The sequence below is a fragment of the Metopolophium dirhodum genome, chromosome 1, assembly GCF_019925205.1.
Source record: "Metopolophium dirhodum isolate CAU chromosome 1, ASM1992520v1, whole genome shotgun sequence".
NCBI lineage: Eukaryota > Metazoa > Arthropoda > Insecta > Hemiptera > Aphididae > Metopolophium > Metopolophium dirhodum.
This window is the reverse complement of record NC_083560.1, coordinates 134662104-134679067: the sequence shown is the minus strand read 5'-3', so window position 1 is coordinate 134679067 and position 16964 is coordinate 134662104. Positions and strand designations below refer to the sequence as shown.

The following is a 16964-nucleotide window of genomic DNA, read 5'->3' as shown; positions in this document are numbered from 1 at the left end:
ATTAGAAGTAAGGTATATAAGGGAAAATAATTAGAAAAATAAACTAATTTTTTTTTGGCATGTATGAAAATATGAATAGTATAACAATAAAAAACGGTAATATCTTCTAATACTTGTATGATGCAGTTGAATCAAAGGTTGAAATCAAGGTTAAATAATTTAAATTCAGTATTAATTGAAAAATACAGTGAATAGAAGTTGTACACTCAAATTTGGATTAATAAGATAAAAAAAGAGCAAACAAACATTAATGTAGAAAAAAAAATTTTAATAATAGATAAATAAATTAATAATAAGAAGCCATAATAAAAAAAAATAGAAATAAATAGATAAAAGAAAACATTTTTTTTTAGATATTATAAAATTGGGAGATATATATTACATATACACTGAAAATGAAAAGAAAATATAGGAATAACTTTGGAAAATATTCAAAATAAATATTATTCTGAGAGAATATTATAAACATGGTGTTGGAGATAAAATATACGTAATAAATTACTAAATTAGTATATATATATATATATATATTGTACAAGAAAACAAATATATTGTAATAATCTTAAGTTTAAGCACGAATGAGATATTGGAATTATTACTAACTGGTTGTCAAAAACTACTGTTTCTAATTCTAACGATACGTGTCGACATATCACGATTTTTATTCTGAAAAAATATTAGGATTGTCCGTATTATATACAAGGGAACGATCGAGCCAGATTTTTAATTTTTGTAATTTAAATTGCAATAAAAATTGTAAAAATCCAAAAAAAAATCTGAATTTCCAACTTAAATATTTAATTAACTAAATACAATTTTAAAAATGTGCCTCGATCGATCCCTTGTACATGTTGTAGAAAAAAATAATATTTTGTCAGAATGCAAATCAAGGTAATCGTTGCTACGTATTGTTGGAATTAGAATCGTATGTTTGAATGAAAAATAAACATTTTTTCATGATCACAATATTACATACTGACATGTGTGTGCGAGTGCGTGCAGGAGCCCTCCGTAGCGCTACAATTGACCCGCATGGACGCCACATACACTAATAATCATTTACGACTAACACATAGATCTCGGGCGGCGACGATGAGACTAGAAATTGCCTAAATGATTCTCCTTAAATCAATTCCATAGCAAAGCCCCTTAAGACAAAAAAATTTCATTCAGGACAATTATTAACTGGAAAGATATTACACAGGAAATTAAAATATTTAACAAGAAAGTATTTGACTGGAAAGATATTAATGGAAAACTGAAATTTGGGAAATATGTTTTTTTCGGGATTGTTCAAACATAAGGAGCAACATATAGGCAACTCTTGAGCTATGAGATAATCTTCCTTGCCCGCTGCTTGTTCTACCTACTTGTATATATATAAAAAAATAATTTGGTCAGTATACTGGTGTAGTCTGTACTCTATACTCATCTATACGGAGGCGTAGAACTGTAGAAGGGCCAACTTATAATCACAATAAAAAAAATTATATCTCGTTCGTACAACATAACTTCTTGTAAGCACTAGATAATTTCTCGTTCGTACCACAAACTAAATGGTTATAACAATATAATTTTCTTGTTGGCACTAGATATTCTGTCGTTTGTACGACAGTACATATTGTTATAACGATATAATTTTCTCGTAAACACTAGATAATTTCTCGTTTTCATGACAAAACGTTAGCTTGGTAGCTGGTATAGTGGTATTTTTTTATTAATTAGTGAAGGTAAAACTTCTTGTTCTAGGGTTAGGGGGGTGCTTATATAAAATTTTGTCAATATTTAAAATTTAAATGCTCATAAAAAAAAAATTGTGACTGGCTTTTAATTTTTTTTATCTACCTTTGAAATCTAGGAGCCTTCTATTAAATTTTCAAGCTTTTTTAACCAACAAATAAAATTTTATTAATATTTACAGAAAAAAAAACTAAAAAAATGGAAACTGAAAATGTCCGTAAACAGCTCAAAATAAGTCAATGTTATGGTGTATAGAAAATGTTAGTATAAACATTCAGTCAAAATGTCATGTACCTACGATCATTTGTTTAAGAGTTGCACCAAAAACCAAAATCCATTTTCTCAAAAACAGATTTTGCGTAAAAATTCCCGTTTTTCCTTAATTTTTCATTTGTTTTTCACGTCGTTTTTGAAAACTACTGGAAAATGTTTACTTTTGACCCTCCAAAGTACCAACTAAATTCACTTTCCTATCAGAAAAGTTATTGTTGAAGAAAATCCAAGCATTTTCACTGTCCTAAAGAGTGATGACAGACACAAAAATAAAAAATTTAAAAAAAAAACACATCATTTAAAATCTTTGCCCAGAACCTAAAAGGCTTCTTCAGACAGTAAATAATAATATTAAGTTGTATTTAATTTATTATTTAATAATATAAGCTATAAAATGTAGAGATATACAATAGTCAATATAGTTAGGTAATTAGTTTAGTATTATTATTATTAGTTAATATTTATAGGGCATAATAACAATATTTTGGGGAAGTGGGTACTTAATCTTTTGTTATGCCTCAAATATAAAAATTGTTCAGCGAGTCACTAAGTGTAGTTAAATTAAATTTGCATCTTATATATTATGATAGTTATTACTAATTAGGAAGATTAATAGCTGGATATACTACAATACGTATATAATAACTATTACAATAGAATATATTTTGTAAACACTAAAACACCGTGTGTGCTAACTACATAAGTACGATTCACGAGTCCCGAAATAATAATATGAACACATTAACGTATGAAGTCACTATGAAAGCAGATGGCACGGTAATAATCAGCACCTCTGCATTGTTAGTGACCAAAAACAATTTTTCATCGTGGTTCTAAATGAGAACTGTGTTTATTAGGTTTTTATACTACGGTAAGATTTTGCCGTTAGCTGTCATTATGCACTCATACAATATTTTTTCCACATACTGGAAACATGTGTGAATTGTACTCAAAGTACAGTGCATAAGCACTAACATTGCATATTATAAATGTTACTGGGGCAAGGACAAAATGTATTATCTTAATATAATATTATGCCAAGGACAAAATGTCTGTAATTTGTAAACTCAATTTTTTGACAAGGATGAAACTGCAGATAAAATATCTGTTCACCCCTAATCTCATTTATAATTATGTTACGAAAACTAGGGAACATATATTTTAGCTAACAGATTCTTACAATAAATCAATTCAAACATACATTTAATTTTCAAAATGTCCAATAAGTTGGCTTTCTAATTGATAGACATTAACTTTAGATATAAGCTGAAGTGAGTGTTTATCATTCATGTAGAACTGACCAAGTCCATTGATAAATTGATATGTTACCGATACAGAAACTAATTCTCTGTAACCATCGTTGTCTATATCCATCACATTTACTAGAAACAATAAAAAAATTAATTAGATTATTAATAAAACCTCATATGTATGATTGAAACCCTGTGTTTTAATTTTAATAATCAATTAGTTCAATACTTATAATTCAATATTTATAAAAAAAATTTGATTTGTTTGCAAATTAATAGAAATTATAACAAATTTCAAATAAAAAAAATATTAATTTTGAATTACCTACTTTATAGTTTATACATAATCTATATATTATTAATTACAATAAGAGTTTACTAAATTACTTTATTCCAGTGAATTAACATATATATATTTTGTTAATATTTACAGAATATTCAATATGATTTATCTTTGTTTAACCAATATATAACATATAAAAAATTTACTTTTGCAACTTCAAGCCATATTCTCTAAATATATTATTGTTAGACAAAATACTATCTAGATTTTTGATGCATCAATAGCTACATATTTTTTTGTACACTTAAAATGTAGCAAAATACCACAAATTTAATTCTATATAATTTTTAAGTTATCTATATAATATATTTAGTAGGATATATTTTGCTAGGAGTTATAAACATCAGTTGGGTTTATTATGTCATGTAATTTATTTACTTAAAATATATAAATTTAAAAACATTTTCAAGTTAATTTTTTCTTTATTAGAAACAATCAATTATATGTATAAGAGAAACTGAGAATTATCCTTAACTACCAAAATATTTTCGAATAATTTAGTTGAAACCCGAAGAAATATATGACAAAATAGCTTGCCAAGTACTATACTTACATGAATATCTTTGATATTCTAGTTTTGGCTGACAGTTAGACACATTTTCACATACTTGTAAAATTCTGTTCGAACTTATGTTTTTAATGTAGAAATCTTCAGGTCTGGATGAATTATATGTAATAACTATAATTTGTTCTTGAATATATTCAACCTTTTCAATGTTAGTGAGCTTAATATCATTCTAAAAGACATTATGAAAAAAAAGTTGTGTAATTATTACTATTTTTTAATTATTTATTATGGTGATATGGCTTTTTTTTAAGATTTTTATTCGTAACTAGTTACAGACAAATCTATATTAGTAAGACACTAGTTATATAACTAGCAACACACACATCAAAAAAAAAAAGTCAGTCGCTGTAATGGATAGTGTTAAATTTTAATTCAATGATATATCATTGTATACGAAAAACGATTCTGAGCAAAAACGGTCAGTCAGTACATGATGGATGTAATACTAAGTATATTTTATGATATTATTGTGATTGAAGTAAAACCTATTTACAAGGAGACTTGTTTTAAATTTTTTAAATTTTAAATTTAATAAATGTTGTCAAAATTCTAACTTAAATGCTTACAAAAAAAACGTGTGCATATGTATTTCTAATATTTTTCATCTGCTATTGTAACAATACATCAGGAGCTTTGTATTATATTTTCACACTTTTTGACCCAAGAAATAATTTTATTGACACATATAAAAAAAAAACAAAAAAATTGAAAATGTCCGTCAACAGCTAAAAATGAATAAAAATATGTTGAAAATTTAATAAGTGTATGCATTGATAAAATAAACATATGTTGTAAATTTCAAGTATTTACAATTATTTGTTTATTAATTACAGGAAAATAAGAAAATCGCTACATGAGGAATCGAGTGAATATCCAATCTTAATTTGAACTTCAAACGTTCATAAAAATTTAATTTGACTTTCAGGTGGACATTTTTTTTTTTTTGATAATGGTAAACAAACTTATGAAAAATCTTGAATTACATTTTCAAATCTTAGATTTAAAAAGAAAAATTTTTATGAATTTCTAACTCAAAATAAACTGCACGTTTTTGTGATTTTTACGTATTTTGTCAAGCTTTGAACTTTAAAAAAAATACAATTTTATTGACATTCATAGAAAAAAAAACTTAATTTCCTCCAAATTTGAACTTAAAATAACTAGTATGTATTTTTTAGATTTTTTGGTAACAGAATTAACTACTTACATGGAACAATGTTTTAAATTTTTAATTTTTAGGTATAAAAGTTGAACATTTTATAAATTTTTAACTACAAAATAATTAAATAATTAAATTTTAAATATGATAATTAACTTATATAACTTCATAACTTTGTCTACCTTTATCAAAAATAAAAATGTCTATATGAAAGTCAAATTATATTTTTATGAGCGTTTGAAATTCATATTTTTACAACATTGGATATTCACTCGATATGTCATGTAGCGATTTTCTTATTTTGTTGTAAACCAATAAACAATAACTGTTACAATTACAAATTAATAATTAACAATTATGAGTGATTTTAAGTTAATACAATTACCTGGAGGCTATAGTGATATTATATGGAAACACTTTGCCTTTCAAATAAATAGTAATGGTAGGTACAGTGATAAATAAGAAACAAGTTTACTATTGTGAGTGTGAGTGTTATTGCGTACAGTGATAATACTACTAATTAACATTTGCAACAGTGTGCATCAAAAAATCTAGTTAATAGAATGATATTCAAAATTATTTAAATTGTATTAAAACTTTTAATAGTTTCATAATTTATATCGATATGGTCGAAATCGATATCGTTTGTATTTTGATATTGCGATATGATATTGATAAAAATGAACCGATATCGATAATTGAAAATATATTGTTGTGTATCACTACTATTTAGTTTGTTAATCAACTTCCAAACACAATACTGACATTATTAGGAAAAATTAAATCACCTCAAATATTTAGTAGGTTTAATTCAAGCAAAAGTATCTATTGATATATATAATATATAAACATATATCTAAATATTGGATAAGCTAATAATGCTAAAATAACCAATGTTTTTGAAGTTAAATCTCAACTACAAAACACATCCATAAATTGTTTGTTAAAAAAAATGTTGTTTGGGAAAGAATCACTTGAGTATCAGCCTGGCCACCCACAGGCCCCAAGATTTATAAAATATTGCCAATTATTAACTGTCTTTTGTACACGCGTATTTAGTCAATATACCTAACATTATATAGTAGTTGACTATAGTTGTTGACTGAAGTAAACTATTGAAATGTTATATTATTGTCACTTTAATTTTGGTGAATGAGTAAATTTAAACACAAAATACTGTAAACAGAAATGTGAATATTTATAATTAATAATAACTTTGTTATTGTTGTTATGAATATGGCATATACCAGCATAACTGTGAAAACTAAACGTAATTTTTAAAAAAATGTATCGACCTGTATTGTATACGACATAGCAAGAGATCCGATAGGAACCTATAGCTAGTTAGTTATAAAAGAGAAAAAGTTTAAAAATAAAAAACAAAACAAATCTTTAGGAATCTTTGGTGGCTAGGTTGGCACTGGGCTTCAGTCCTAGTTAAAAAAAATGTATACCATAAAAAGACTAAAACTTTGACCGTGCAATATAATTTAAATTTGTTTGATATCGCTATGAAATAATAATAATTTTTGTTAATTTTATGTTTAAAAAACGTATACAAATTTTATTCACTAACATTTTACGCCAAAAAATTAAACAAATTTAATTTTATATCTATAACTGTAGCCTTCCTGTTCCTTCTCCCTTCAAATCCCTTTTCACAATTTGTGATCATGCAAAGTTTCCAGCTATTTACATTTTAGGTTTAAATGTACTTTTAATATATTAACTGAATATTTTTTCCGACGAGAAACTAATACAAACCACTATAGGTTTTTCCACCTGAAGATGTTTTCTTAAAATGATATGATTTTAATTTTGTAAAAATATGTCACTCTGCTTTTTTGTATGTTTTTAAAGGTATAATATTATGTGGTATAATATTATTTTATAATAGGGCTGGAGACCGGTTACCGGTTTTTAACGGAAACCGGTTACCGTGACCAATTTTGGATCTGGTAACTGCTTCCCGGTTTTAAGTATAAATTTTACCGGTAACCACTAACTTCAATTAAGAGGTAACGAGTAATGGTAACCTTTTTTTAAAAAACCTAGTCAATTCAACAAAACCAAAAATATCAACAAAAAAAAAACGTTACATTATAATTTTCTATTAATTTTTTTTTGGAAATTGTAATCTATTTTTTTGATTAATAATTTTATTTACAAGATAATAAGTAAGATTTAAGATGGTATACTTTCTGATAATAAGTAAATACTAATTATGATTCATTGGTTCATAGACATATTATGGAACATATGAGATGATTATTATTTATTTTATTTTATTGTAACTGACGTTGATTAACACTTTTCCATGAACTATTTTTCAATCAATGGTTATGGGTAATTTACTAATTTAATTTAAATTTATATTTATCCATAGCCTCAAATGATAAAGGTATTTACTAATTAATTAAGCTTGTCCTGAACCATTTTATGAAGTTGATATTTGTTTTGTGTAAATTAAAGTAAAACTAAAATTTTCTGAAAAATACAAATGGAAAAAACCGTTTCCGAAGTGGGTACCGGTTATCTTGAAGAATTAAAACCGCTTCCAAACTGATAAGCGGTAACTAAATTTTTAGAAATCATTTTGGTAACTGGTAACTACTTACAAAAAAGTTTTTGGTAACCAAATTTTTCATAAACGGTTTCATGCCGTATTTTATATAATTTATATTTTATAAACTTGAATTTTCTTCAAAAAAAAAATGATAAAATTAATACTCAACTTTATCCATCAAAATTTATTGGGTTTATTAATCTTAATTAAAATATCGAAAAATAATTTCCACATAAAGTAAATACTTTTTATATGACTGAAATACAACGACTTTTCTTAGTAGATATAATTTATGAGGCTTTTAGATCTAAATTATGAAATGAATAATGTACCGTTTTTAATAATCTAAAAAATCGAATATGTGACATTCTCTTCAGTAAAAACATATTACATTATTGCCTATTTTATTTATTTATGTTCTAGCTTATTTTGTAATATTAGGTAAATGGTAATTAAAAATGTTAATACCTAATACATTATTAATTATTTATTATTATTATAAATAAAGGAAGTCTCACCTCAATTGTTTCACTATCCCAAGACCAAATTTTGATAACAAATCCAGATATATTATTGCGGAGTTCAAATGTTACTGGCTTCATTACATAAGAACGATCAATTTTTTTAGACCAAACTGTTTCTTTAGAACTATTTGTGACATACACAACTGCCATACAATCGGTTGGACAATTGTAATAGCTGTTATTGATCTTAAGATAATAAGGCCCAAGTGTTAGCAAATATTGATTTTCTTCAATTTGATCATGTTCTCGCTTGGTTTGGTGAACAGAATCTGGTATCCAATCACCAGAACAATTTAACATAGTTTTAATTGGAATTGATTCTAGAGAGTCTAAATGTATAATCATAAATTATAATAAATGTTTGTAAAATATATTTAAACTAAGTATGCTGTATCAATGTACATACCTACAACAGTATTTTTACGACAAAAATAAACTAAAGACATATCATATTTTAAAATAAGATCAGTCATTTTAGTACAATTATCATTACTTATACTGCTCATTAATTTGTTTCCACTTTTTCCAGATAAAATATCTAATGTAGGCATATTATTTTCATGGTGCACAAAAGCCATTTCATTTACACCATCAGAATTGCAATCGGGTATAATTACAGGAAATTCCATGTAAACTAAATCATTTTTGTTATTTAATTTAGTAGTGTTTGTTTCTGGTCGATTTTTCTTCCAAACAAGTTCACCTATTGAACAAAATAATGGTTTTTTTTATGGTGCAACATAAATAATTTAAAATATTAGATTCTTATGGATAAACATAGGTATCTATAGTTATTTTTTCCTATATACAGTACCTATAGACTAGTGGAATTAAGCCTATAGAATAGTGGACCAAAACATTAAGATTTACAATAAGTAAAATACTTTAATTCAAGTAGGTATTTTACAACTAAATTCTAAAGTAATAAAATATTTTTTTTAAACATTATTTTTAAGCAAACATGGAACAAACAAGTTGCATAAGTTATAACTCCTACACTTAAAATAAAATAATATTAAATGTTACTCTGCTAATATTAATAAAAAATGTAAATCCAAATAAAGTAGTACCTTTATGTTTACTGCTGGATATAACAGCCAATATATTTTTATTTGAAGCTCCTACTATACAGTATACTTCTTTATTTTCTTTGAACTGATTATTTAGTAATGTACAATCGATTGTATCGGGTAGTGAATCCAATCGTTTACGCCACATTTCTTTACCAGTAATTGCGTCAATTTGCAAAAGACCCCCACCAATAGATGGTAAACGTTCTGTTCTTGGTGGTACATTTTGACTATTGAGAATTGATCCTCTTACTATAAATAACAATTGTATAAGTTTCTGATTTAACTCAATCGTACTTGGCCTGCCTTTTAACTCTGTTAATATGCAGACAATAATGAATTAGGTACAAGAAATAAAATAAAATAATATTTATATATAGGATAGTATAAATAATACCTATGTCAATAAAAATAGAATCAGACCAAATAAGCTTAATATTTTTTGAAGAAATACAGTTAGACCATTCACATGGTACTATAAATAAAACACCAATAATGACAGCAAAACCAAATAAAATTGAGATCACAAACAAAATGAATCTGAATGGTGACATATTATTGTGAATATTCAATATGAATTCTTCTAGTTTGGTATTATTACTGTTTATTAACACTGATCTAGGACGATTTGTTGGTGTTGTCACCAACTGAATTGACTCTGTAAAAACAAAAAAAAAGTAGGTTATGTCATCATAACAAATAACATGTAAATTTTGTAGCCAGTCATGATTTAGATAGGTACTTTACAATATAAATACAATTTATATTTTATGGAGAATATATTATACAAATATAGTTTGTCATAAAATATATTACTTTTTAAAATATGTATATAATATAAAGATGGTTAAACTCTTAAGGACGTTGCACCCATATATGTTGTTTCCGTCTTACAAAAATAGGTACAAATCACAGGGAGGCTTAACTACGAAATTAGGAAAATTGTTACATAAAATCATAACGCATTATTCTGCTCTGACATGTAACCTGGCAAGGTAAAGTGTAAACATATTTATAAAATAAATAATACATTATTTAATAATAGTCATTAATTATTTTTGTTTTGATTGATTACAGGGTCACACTCTATAAGGCTTATAGTATAAGATAATACATACATGTTAAAATCAAGGTAATTTTACATTATTACAAATATAAATGAAGGGTTGTACTGCAAAACGTGTTGAAAAAAGTATGTAAATCTTTTCGTATTTTAAAAATGGCTTGAAATTAAATGGTACTATAGTTTTGTTAGTAACATCAATATTTAACTTAATATACTCATTTATAAAAAAAGTTTTAGATAAAACAGTATTATTGCCATGCAGTGCTTGATTTGGAAAAAAAATTAGGAGGACTCAGCGGGTATTGGATGAAAGTGCATTCCACACATAATTAACCATCACATCACTGTAGGTACTTCTTCCCTGTACACCCCTTCAACAGCGACCACACCAAAACAATATTAAATTTGTCCTACACATTTATATATATAATTATATAAACACTTATTTAGTAATAATTGTTTTTAAAACATAAAATTAGTCAATTATTATTAAATTATGTATCAACAAGGTCCACAAAATTTAATGTTGATATTATGAACTATCTTTGTTAATTTACAAGTAAATGTTACGTTCCCAGTGTTCAGTCTCAAAACAAAATATAATGGGTACGCTCAAAAAAAAACCACTCAAACCAAACACTGCATCCATTGAGGTTTTATTTCAAAATGTGGTACATCCGATTTTGTTGCAAAATGTGCTAAAACAAAGGATTTTATATGAGAATAACTTTTCTTATTTTTCAAAATGTACTATTGCCATAATTATTTTAAAACAATTCCACTTTTTAATCATTATATTTTATTTCCACGGTGTTTACTAAACAAACTATCATTCTACTATATAACATACTAATTCCAAGTATCTAAATAAATACTAATTTTAAAAATATACTTTAGTTTTTTTTTATTTCAATAGTTTTAGTTTTTTTGCTATATGTTTTAATCACATTGTTAAATTATTTGATAAGTAAACAAGTTGTCCAATACGAGAACAGTAACTATAATTCTATAAATAAAGTTGGTATATTATGATATCCAGATGCAAATGTGTGGTAATTGATAATGTAAGTATTAATCAATGACCAAAGTTAATATTAGTAACATGTCAAAATAAATAATGGTATTTCGTCATAATTAGAATCTAGATTCATATTCTTATTTAATATTTTACATAATATTATAGTTTTTAATAATTCAAAATGTAAAGGGCACACAAAATGTGTAATGCAGTTTGACAAGTAAGATACATTTTATTAAATAATATTAAAATGTTAATAGTTAATCTTAATAGTTAATATAATTAAATATTAATGATTATATTCAGAATAATAAAATAATTTAAGTTAATATATAGATTATAGGTATATTTGATTTTTATCTGAATAACCAGATACGTTAGGCTATTTTATTCATAATAAATTGAAACTATTCATATAATATCTATGCATATTTTGATCTATTTAACATTTACTTTTCTCAAATTAACAAAACACCAACTGATTGTCAGAAGATAGCTACAATTTTCGTGTAAGAACAATTTTTTTAAATATCTGTTATAAAATAATATATTTTCTTAATTAACAAATAGATTTAAATTATTAGTTTAATAACAGATATTTAAAATTATTTTTTTATTGTATATAAAAATAAAGTAACAGATTAATTGAAAAATAATGAAACTGCATCAAACAAAGAAAGTTTTCCAGCATTAATAATTAGTAAATAAAGAAGTAAAATATTTTATACTCAATTGTGCATTATTATATTAGTATAAACGGTATAATATTAACTATAATATATTTATAATATAAGTATAGGCATTTTTAATTAACTCTAAATGTGAAAACGATTACAACAAAATTACACTAGAAAATTTAAATATAGTATCATATAATATATATCATATCATTATGTAATAATTTTGTTTTCAACTTTCTTTAAATTCAAGTATTTGATACTTAATATAATTAAATTATAATAACTCAATGTAATACCTCATCCTAAAAATTTTTATTTTTATAATTTAAATCTATTTAAAAAATATTTAATAAAAACAATGTATTTAAAAAGTTATATGAAAATCTATTTACCTATATCTAGTTATTACAATTAAAGAGTCCACTACTGTTTTAATTATATAAAAAAAATGTTATCCTTAAATTTAATAAATACACATTATACAATTAACTAAGTGTGTATATTGTAAATATTGTATATATATATATATGTCGCAATTACTTATTGTAATCATATTTTTAATTTTATGAACTTTGTTCATACTGTGCAAGTCAAATTTAAGTTCATAAATGGACATATATTTTATAAATTAATTACATCAATAGGTAACTTTTTGTGAAATTGAAATAATAACATTGACGCGACTACACAAATCTATATAACATGTTTTATATTAAACTCTAATCAAAAAAATACAACCACTTTAAATTAAGTTAAATTTTTAATCTATTAAATATATTTATTATTACTTGTATTATAATTATTAATATTTTTATTATTTATTATTATATTATAATATGTAATATGTATTAATACTTATTATTACTTATTATTACAAATATTATTAGGGTTGTGGCAACGACTGTTACACTTAAAAGAAGCTTTAAAACAAGAGTAAAATAAGGGTTTCCGTTTCATGAAATGGATACCTTATTTCATGAAAAATACAATTACACTAAGTGATTGCAACATATACATATATTCATATTATATTTGTTTTTATATATACCCTTGGACAAGAATAAAAAAAATAAATACACAAAAATACTAAAAAAAAACACAAACAATTTACAATTATAATAATATAAAATTTTTTAAATAATATTAAAAGCATTGATATGCATAAAAATTGACCATTTTAATCATTAGATTATCTTATAACCCGGATATCAAAAAAATATACAAAATTCTTGATGGAAGAGAAATTTCAACAGACAGTTTACATCCGTAATATTATCCAACAACCACCGCAAATTCCTCGGGCTGCAACCACCAGACGACTGTAAGATGGTTAACTGCCAAAGTTATTTACAACATGAACTATCAGTAAAAATAATGTGGAGTTATTGGAAAAATTAAAGAACAACTCTACAACCTGCCTTTGGCATCTTTTTTGTAAAATATATTATAAGGTATTCACTAAAAACTTGAACCATAGTTTTGTACATCCTAGCCAGGATGTATGCTCATTTTGTACACAAAAATTATGTCAAATAAAAACGAAAATGGTGATGATATTAGAGTTTTACAAATTTAGTTATAAGAACAAAAAGCAAAATCAATAGTTAAATTAAGTCAACTCAGGCTTATGATACTATATAAGGCAGTTTAGATATGATGCAAAACCAGCCTTTACCAAAGCTCAGCATTACAGAAACTTTCTACAGTAGAGAAGTTTGGCTGTATAATTTAACGTTTGTTATCAACTCAGTTTTTTGGTTAATATATTATATAAAAATGTTCGTTTTTATATCACACAAGAATATTAGTATTATTTATGCAAATATGGATCATATCTCTCTCCCCCTAGTTACATGAAATATATTATATACAATAATAACTAACTAAAAGTACCTAATACAATTTTAAGACATTTTTTGAGAAGTTTATTATAAACATCTTTTGAATTTTTATATGTTTTGACAAAAATTTTCATTTTTTACAAAATGTATTATATTCATTTTTCACAACATAACGTGTTATTGGCAGAAATAGCAACTTTTAGATGTACTATACAATTTTGCAATTAGATTTATTGCATTAATTATAAATAAAATGATACTTTTAATAATGAGAACTTATAATAATATGTACTACACATTATGTAACAGTTAAATTAAAAAAAATATATATATTGAATAGGTATTTGATACCTAGTAAAAAACCTTAAATCTGCTCTCTTGAAAAATACAATTTTTGGTACTAGAACGTTTTGCAGTACCACCCTCAAATATAGTAAAACATTTTTACTATTACAAAAAATATTAAAATATTTAACATTAAGTACATTGTTATTATTGTAATATATCATTATTATTTAATATTTATTACTATATCGATAAAGTGGATTATGCCGGAAGGATATCAAGACTTTTCCCGATTGGTCCGGACAGTGGGCAGCGGGCTATTATTTAATATTTATTTTTTTTTTTTAATTTGAATAATATAGTTATTAACCTTTAGTAGGTCGCGCGAGTTATGAGTACCTATTCCGTCCCGCGGGGTAAAAATTTCTCTTGATTAAACATAATATATTTTTCTTTCACATTTATTTATTTTTAATTTAATATTTTCTTAAGTATATAACAAAAAAAGAATACGAAATGTAATTAATACTTTTCATTTTACATTTGTTTTATTTTATTACTTATTAGACAAATAAATGATATATTATTTTAAACTAATTAAAAAAGTATTAACATTATTTTTATAATACACAACATATAAATAGAAGCTAGATAAAATCCCACCACACTTATACCAACCTAAATAATATTAAAACATAGTTTGAAATTAGTGGGGTAATAAATTACCCCGCGCGACCCATTTAAGGTTAATTCATAACTCATAGATACAGTGGCGTACATAGAAATAATTTTTGGGGTGGGCTATAGTAGATAGAAACTAGCAAGTGATCTATTACTTAGAGGCTACTGTCTACTATATATTTAACAGTTTCTATAAGTATATTCGTATTTATTATTTTTCAACAGGCTATGAAATATTATAACTTATAATTGTACCTAATAAAATATATTGTTATTCTACTTAAAAAGACTGATATTTAGGGGGGGCTGCAGCCCACCCCCTATATACGCCACTGCATAGATATTTATTTTAATATTAGACTTCTTTATTTATAGAAAAATTTGAACAAATACGCATTCAATTGTTTATTTTCAATTTGAACATATTAATGTGTGCCAATGCATGCGCAACATACTTTATATAACTAAATTTCAATATTTATATACATTTTTTATTATATAAAGGTAGGTAAACATAAAAAAAAAAAATAATGACTATTATAAAATAAATAATAATAAACTAAATAATATAAGAAATGTGTAAAATATTTATTTAAAAATTCAGTTTGTGTTACTAATTAATAGATTATAATAAACGTGTAGTGCCATAGCTAGAGGTTGGCAACATGGGTGATAGCCAAAATACTTATAATTTGGTATAGAAAAATTGTAAAGAAATTATTTTTTGAGTCCTGTACATAAATAAAACTGTAATACATTTATATATTTATACCAACGAAATTATAATCAAAGATAATGCGATTATGAGTACAATATTCTCTTAAGAGGACGTCTTACCTGTATGAGTTGTCTCAGTCATACTAACGCATAATAATATATCAAATTGTACGTCCAACAGTTTTATTTTTGTGTTGTTAGCTTAAATATTAGAGTGAATTGATCTATTATTAAACGTAAATGTATGAACATTATCATCTATTATGCATTAGTAAAACAACACATGCAGGTCCGACGTCTTCTTAATATGCATTCAATATATGTAATACAAAGCATATAACATTTTGTTTTGATAAAGGCACAACTAAGGCTAACTATGGCACAGTATCTATAGGTAAATATTAATTAAATTATTCTAATTAAAGTATTATTTTAGCTCTATTAGATTATATTTATTTAAAAATGTTGAGACGAACATACAATTATTATATTGCAATATGTGATGTTAACCAATGTATACTTTGTAGAACTAATAGGTAACCTGATTAAGTATACATAAAGTACACGATAGTAATTGTTATATAAATTGTTGTATAAATTGTAAGTTCTCTTTCTTCAGCAAACACATATTTACCTTTTATTGGCTGGTACATAGTCATAACTTGTAGCCAACTATGACGGAAAACAACACTATAGTACAATTAATAGCTATTCACATAGCCGGTATCAAACATATCTAGAATTCAGGCGCTAGTGAAACACCAGTAAACGACATTGGCTTGCCAACCACAAGATTACAGAATCAGTACTTGACGTGCTAAAACAAGCACCATAGAGGTACAATTTTTCAAATACTTTGTACCGCACTAATGTAATTCAAAGTCCATCGTGTTCTCAAATATGTGATCAAAACGAAATCACAATCGTTCAGTTTTCCAATGCATTTGTTAAATCATGTGTTGCAAATAATTTGGGGCACTGGAACTTTCAAAATACTGGAAGACGGCCATCATTGTGGTGCCGATACCGACGGTTGTCCGATAACGGTGAAGCAAAACTGAACACGAGACTAAAAGATTTTTATTTAATTTAAAAACTCGGACTGACATAAAAAATGAAGGAATAGTCTGATACGTACAGTCGTGAAGGAGGGCGCACTGTTATCTTCGGAGAATCGCCTACA

At 25.1% G+C, this 16964-nt stretch overlaps 1 protein-coding gene across 2 annotated transcripts; it reads right to left on the bottom strand.

Moving 5' to 3' along the window:
* Positions 1-3043: 3043 nt before the first annotated feature.
* Positions 3044-16964, bottom strand: LOC132935613 (uncharacterized). Of its 2 annotated transcripts, none has more exons than XM_061002210.1 (7): positions 16416-16964; positions 9891-10151; positions 9494-9745; positions 8830-9126; positions 8418-8752; positions 4160-4343; positions 3044-3395 (listed from the first exon to the last, which is right to left on the bottom strand). In XM_061002210.1, exons 1-7 carry the CDS (start codon positions 16438-16440, stop codon positions 3217-3219), a joined length of 1533 nt encoding a protein of 510 aa, XP_060858193.1. In that variant the 5' UTR covers positions 16441-16964; the 3' UTR covers positions 3044-3216. The 2 variants fall into 2 exon arrangements, with proteins under 2 accessions (XP_060858193.1, XP_060858192.1); XM_061002209.1 differs by having other exon boundaries at positions 9494-9808; positions 16416-16963.

Bases quoted from the DNA above. Each gene is read 5' to 3' on its own strand.
- LOC132935613 (XM_061002209.1), bottom strand. From the start codon at position 16,440: ATGACTATGTACCAGCCAATAAAAG. The intron at 9,127-9,493 runs GTACTACTTTAT...TTTGTTCAATAG, and splicing joins ATCCAGCAGTAAACATAAAG to GTGAACTTGTTTGGAAGAAA. The intron at 3,396-4,159 runs GTAAGTATAGTA...TATTGTTTCTAG, and splicing joins AGAATATCAAAGATATTCAT to TAAATGTGATGGATATAGAC.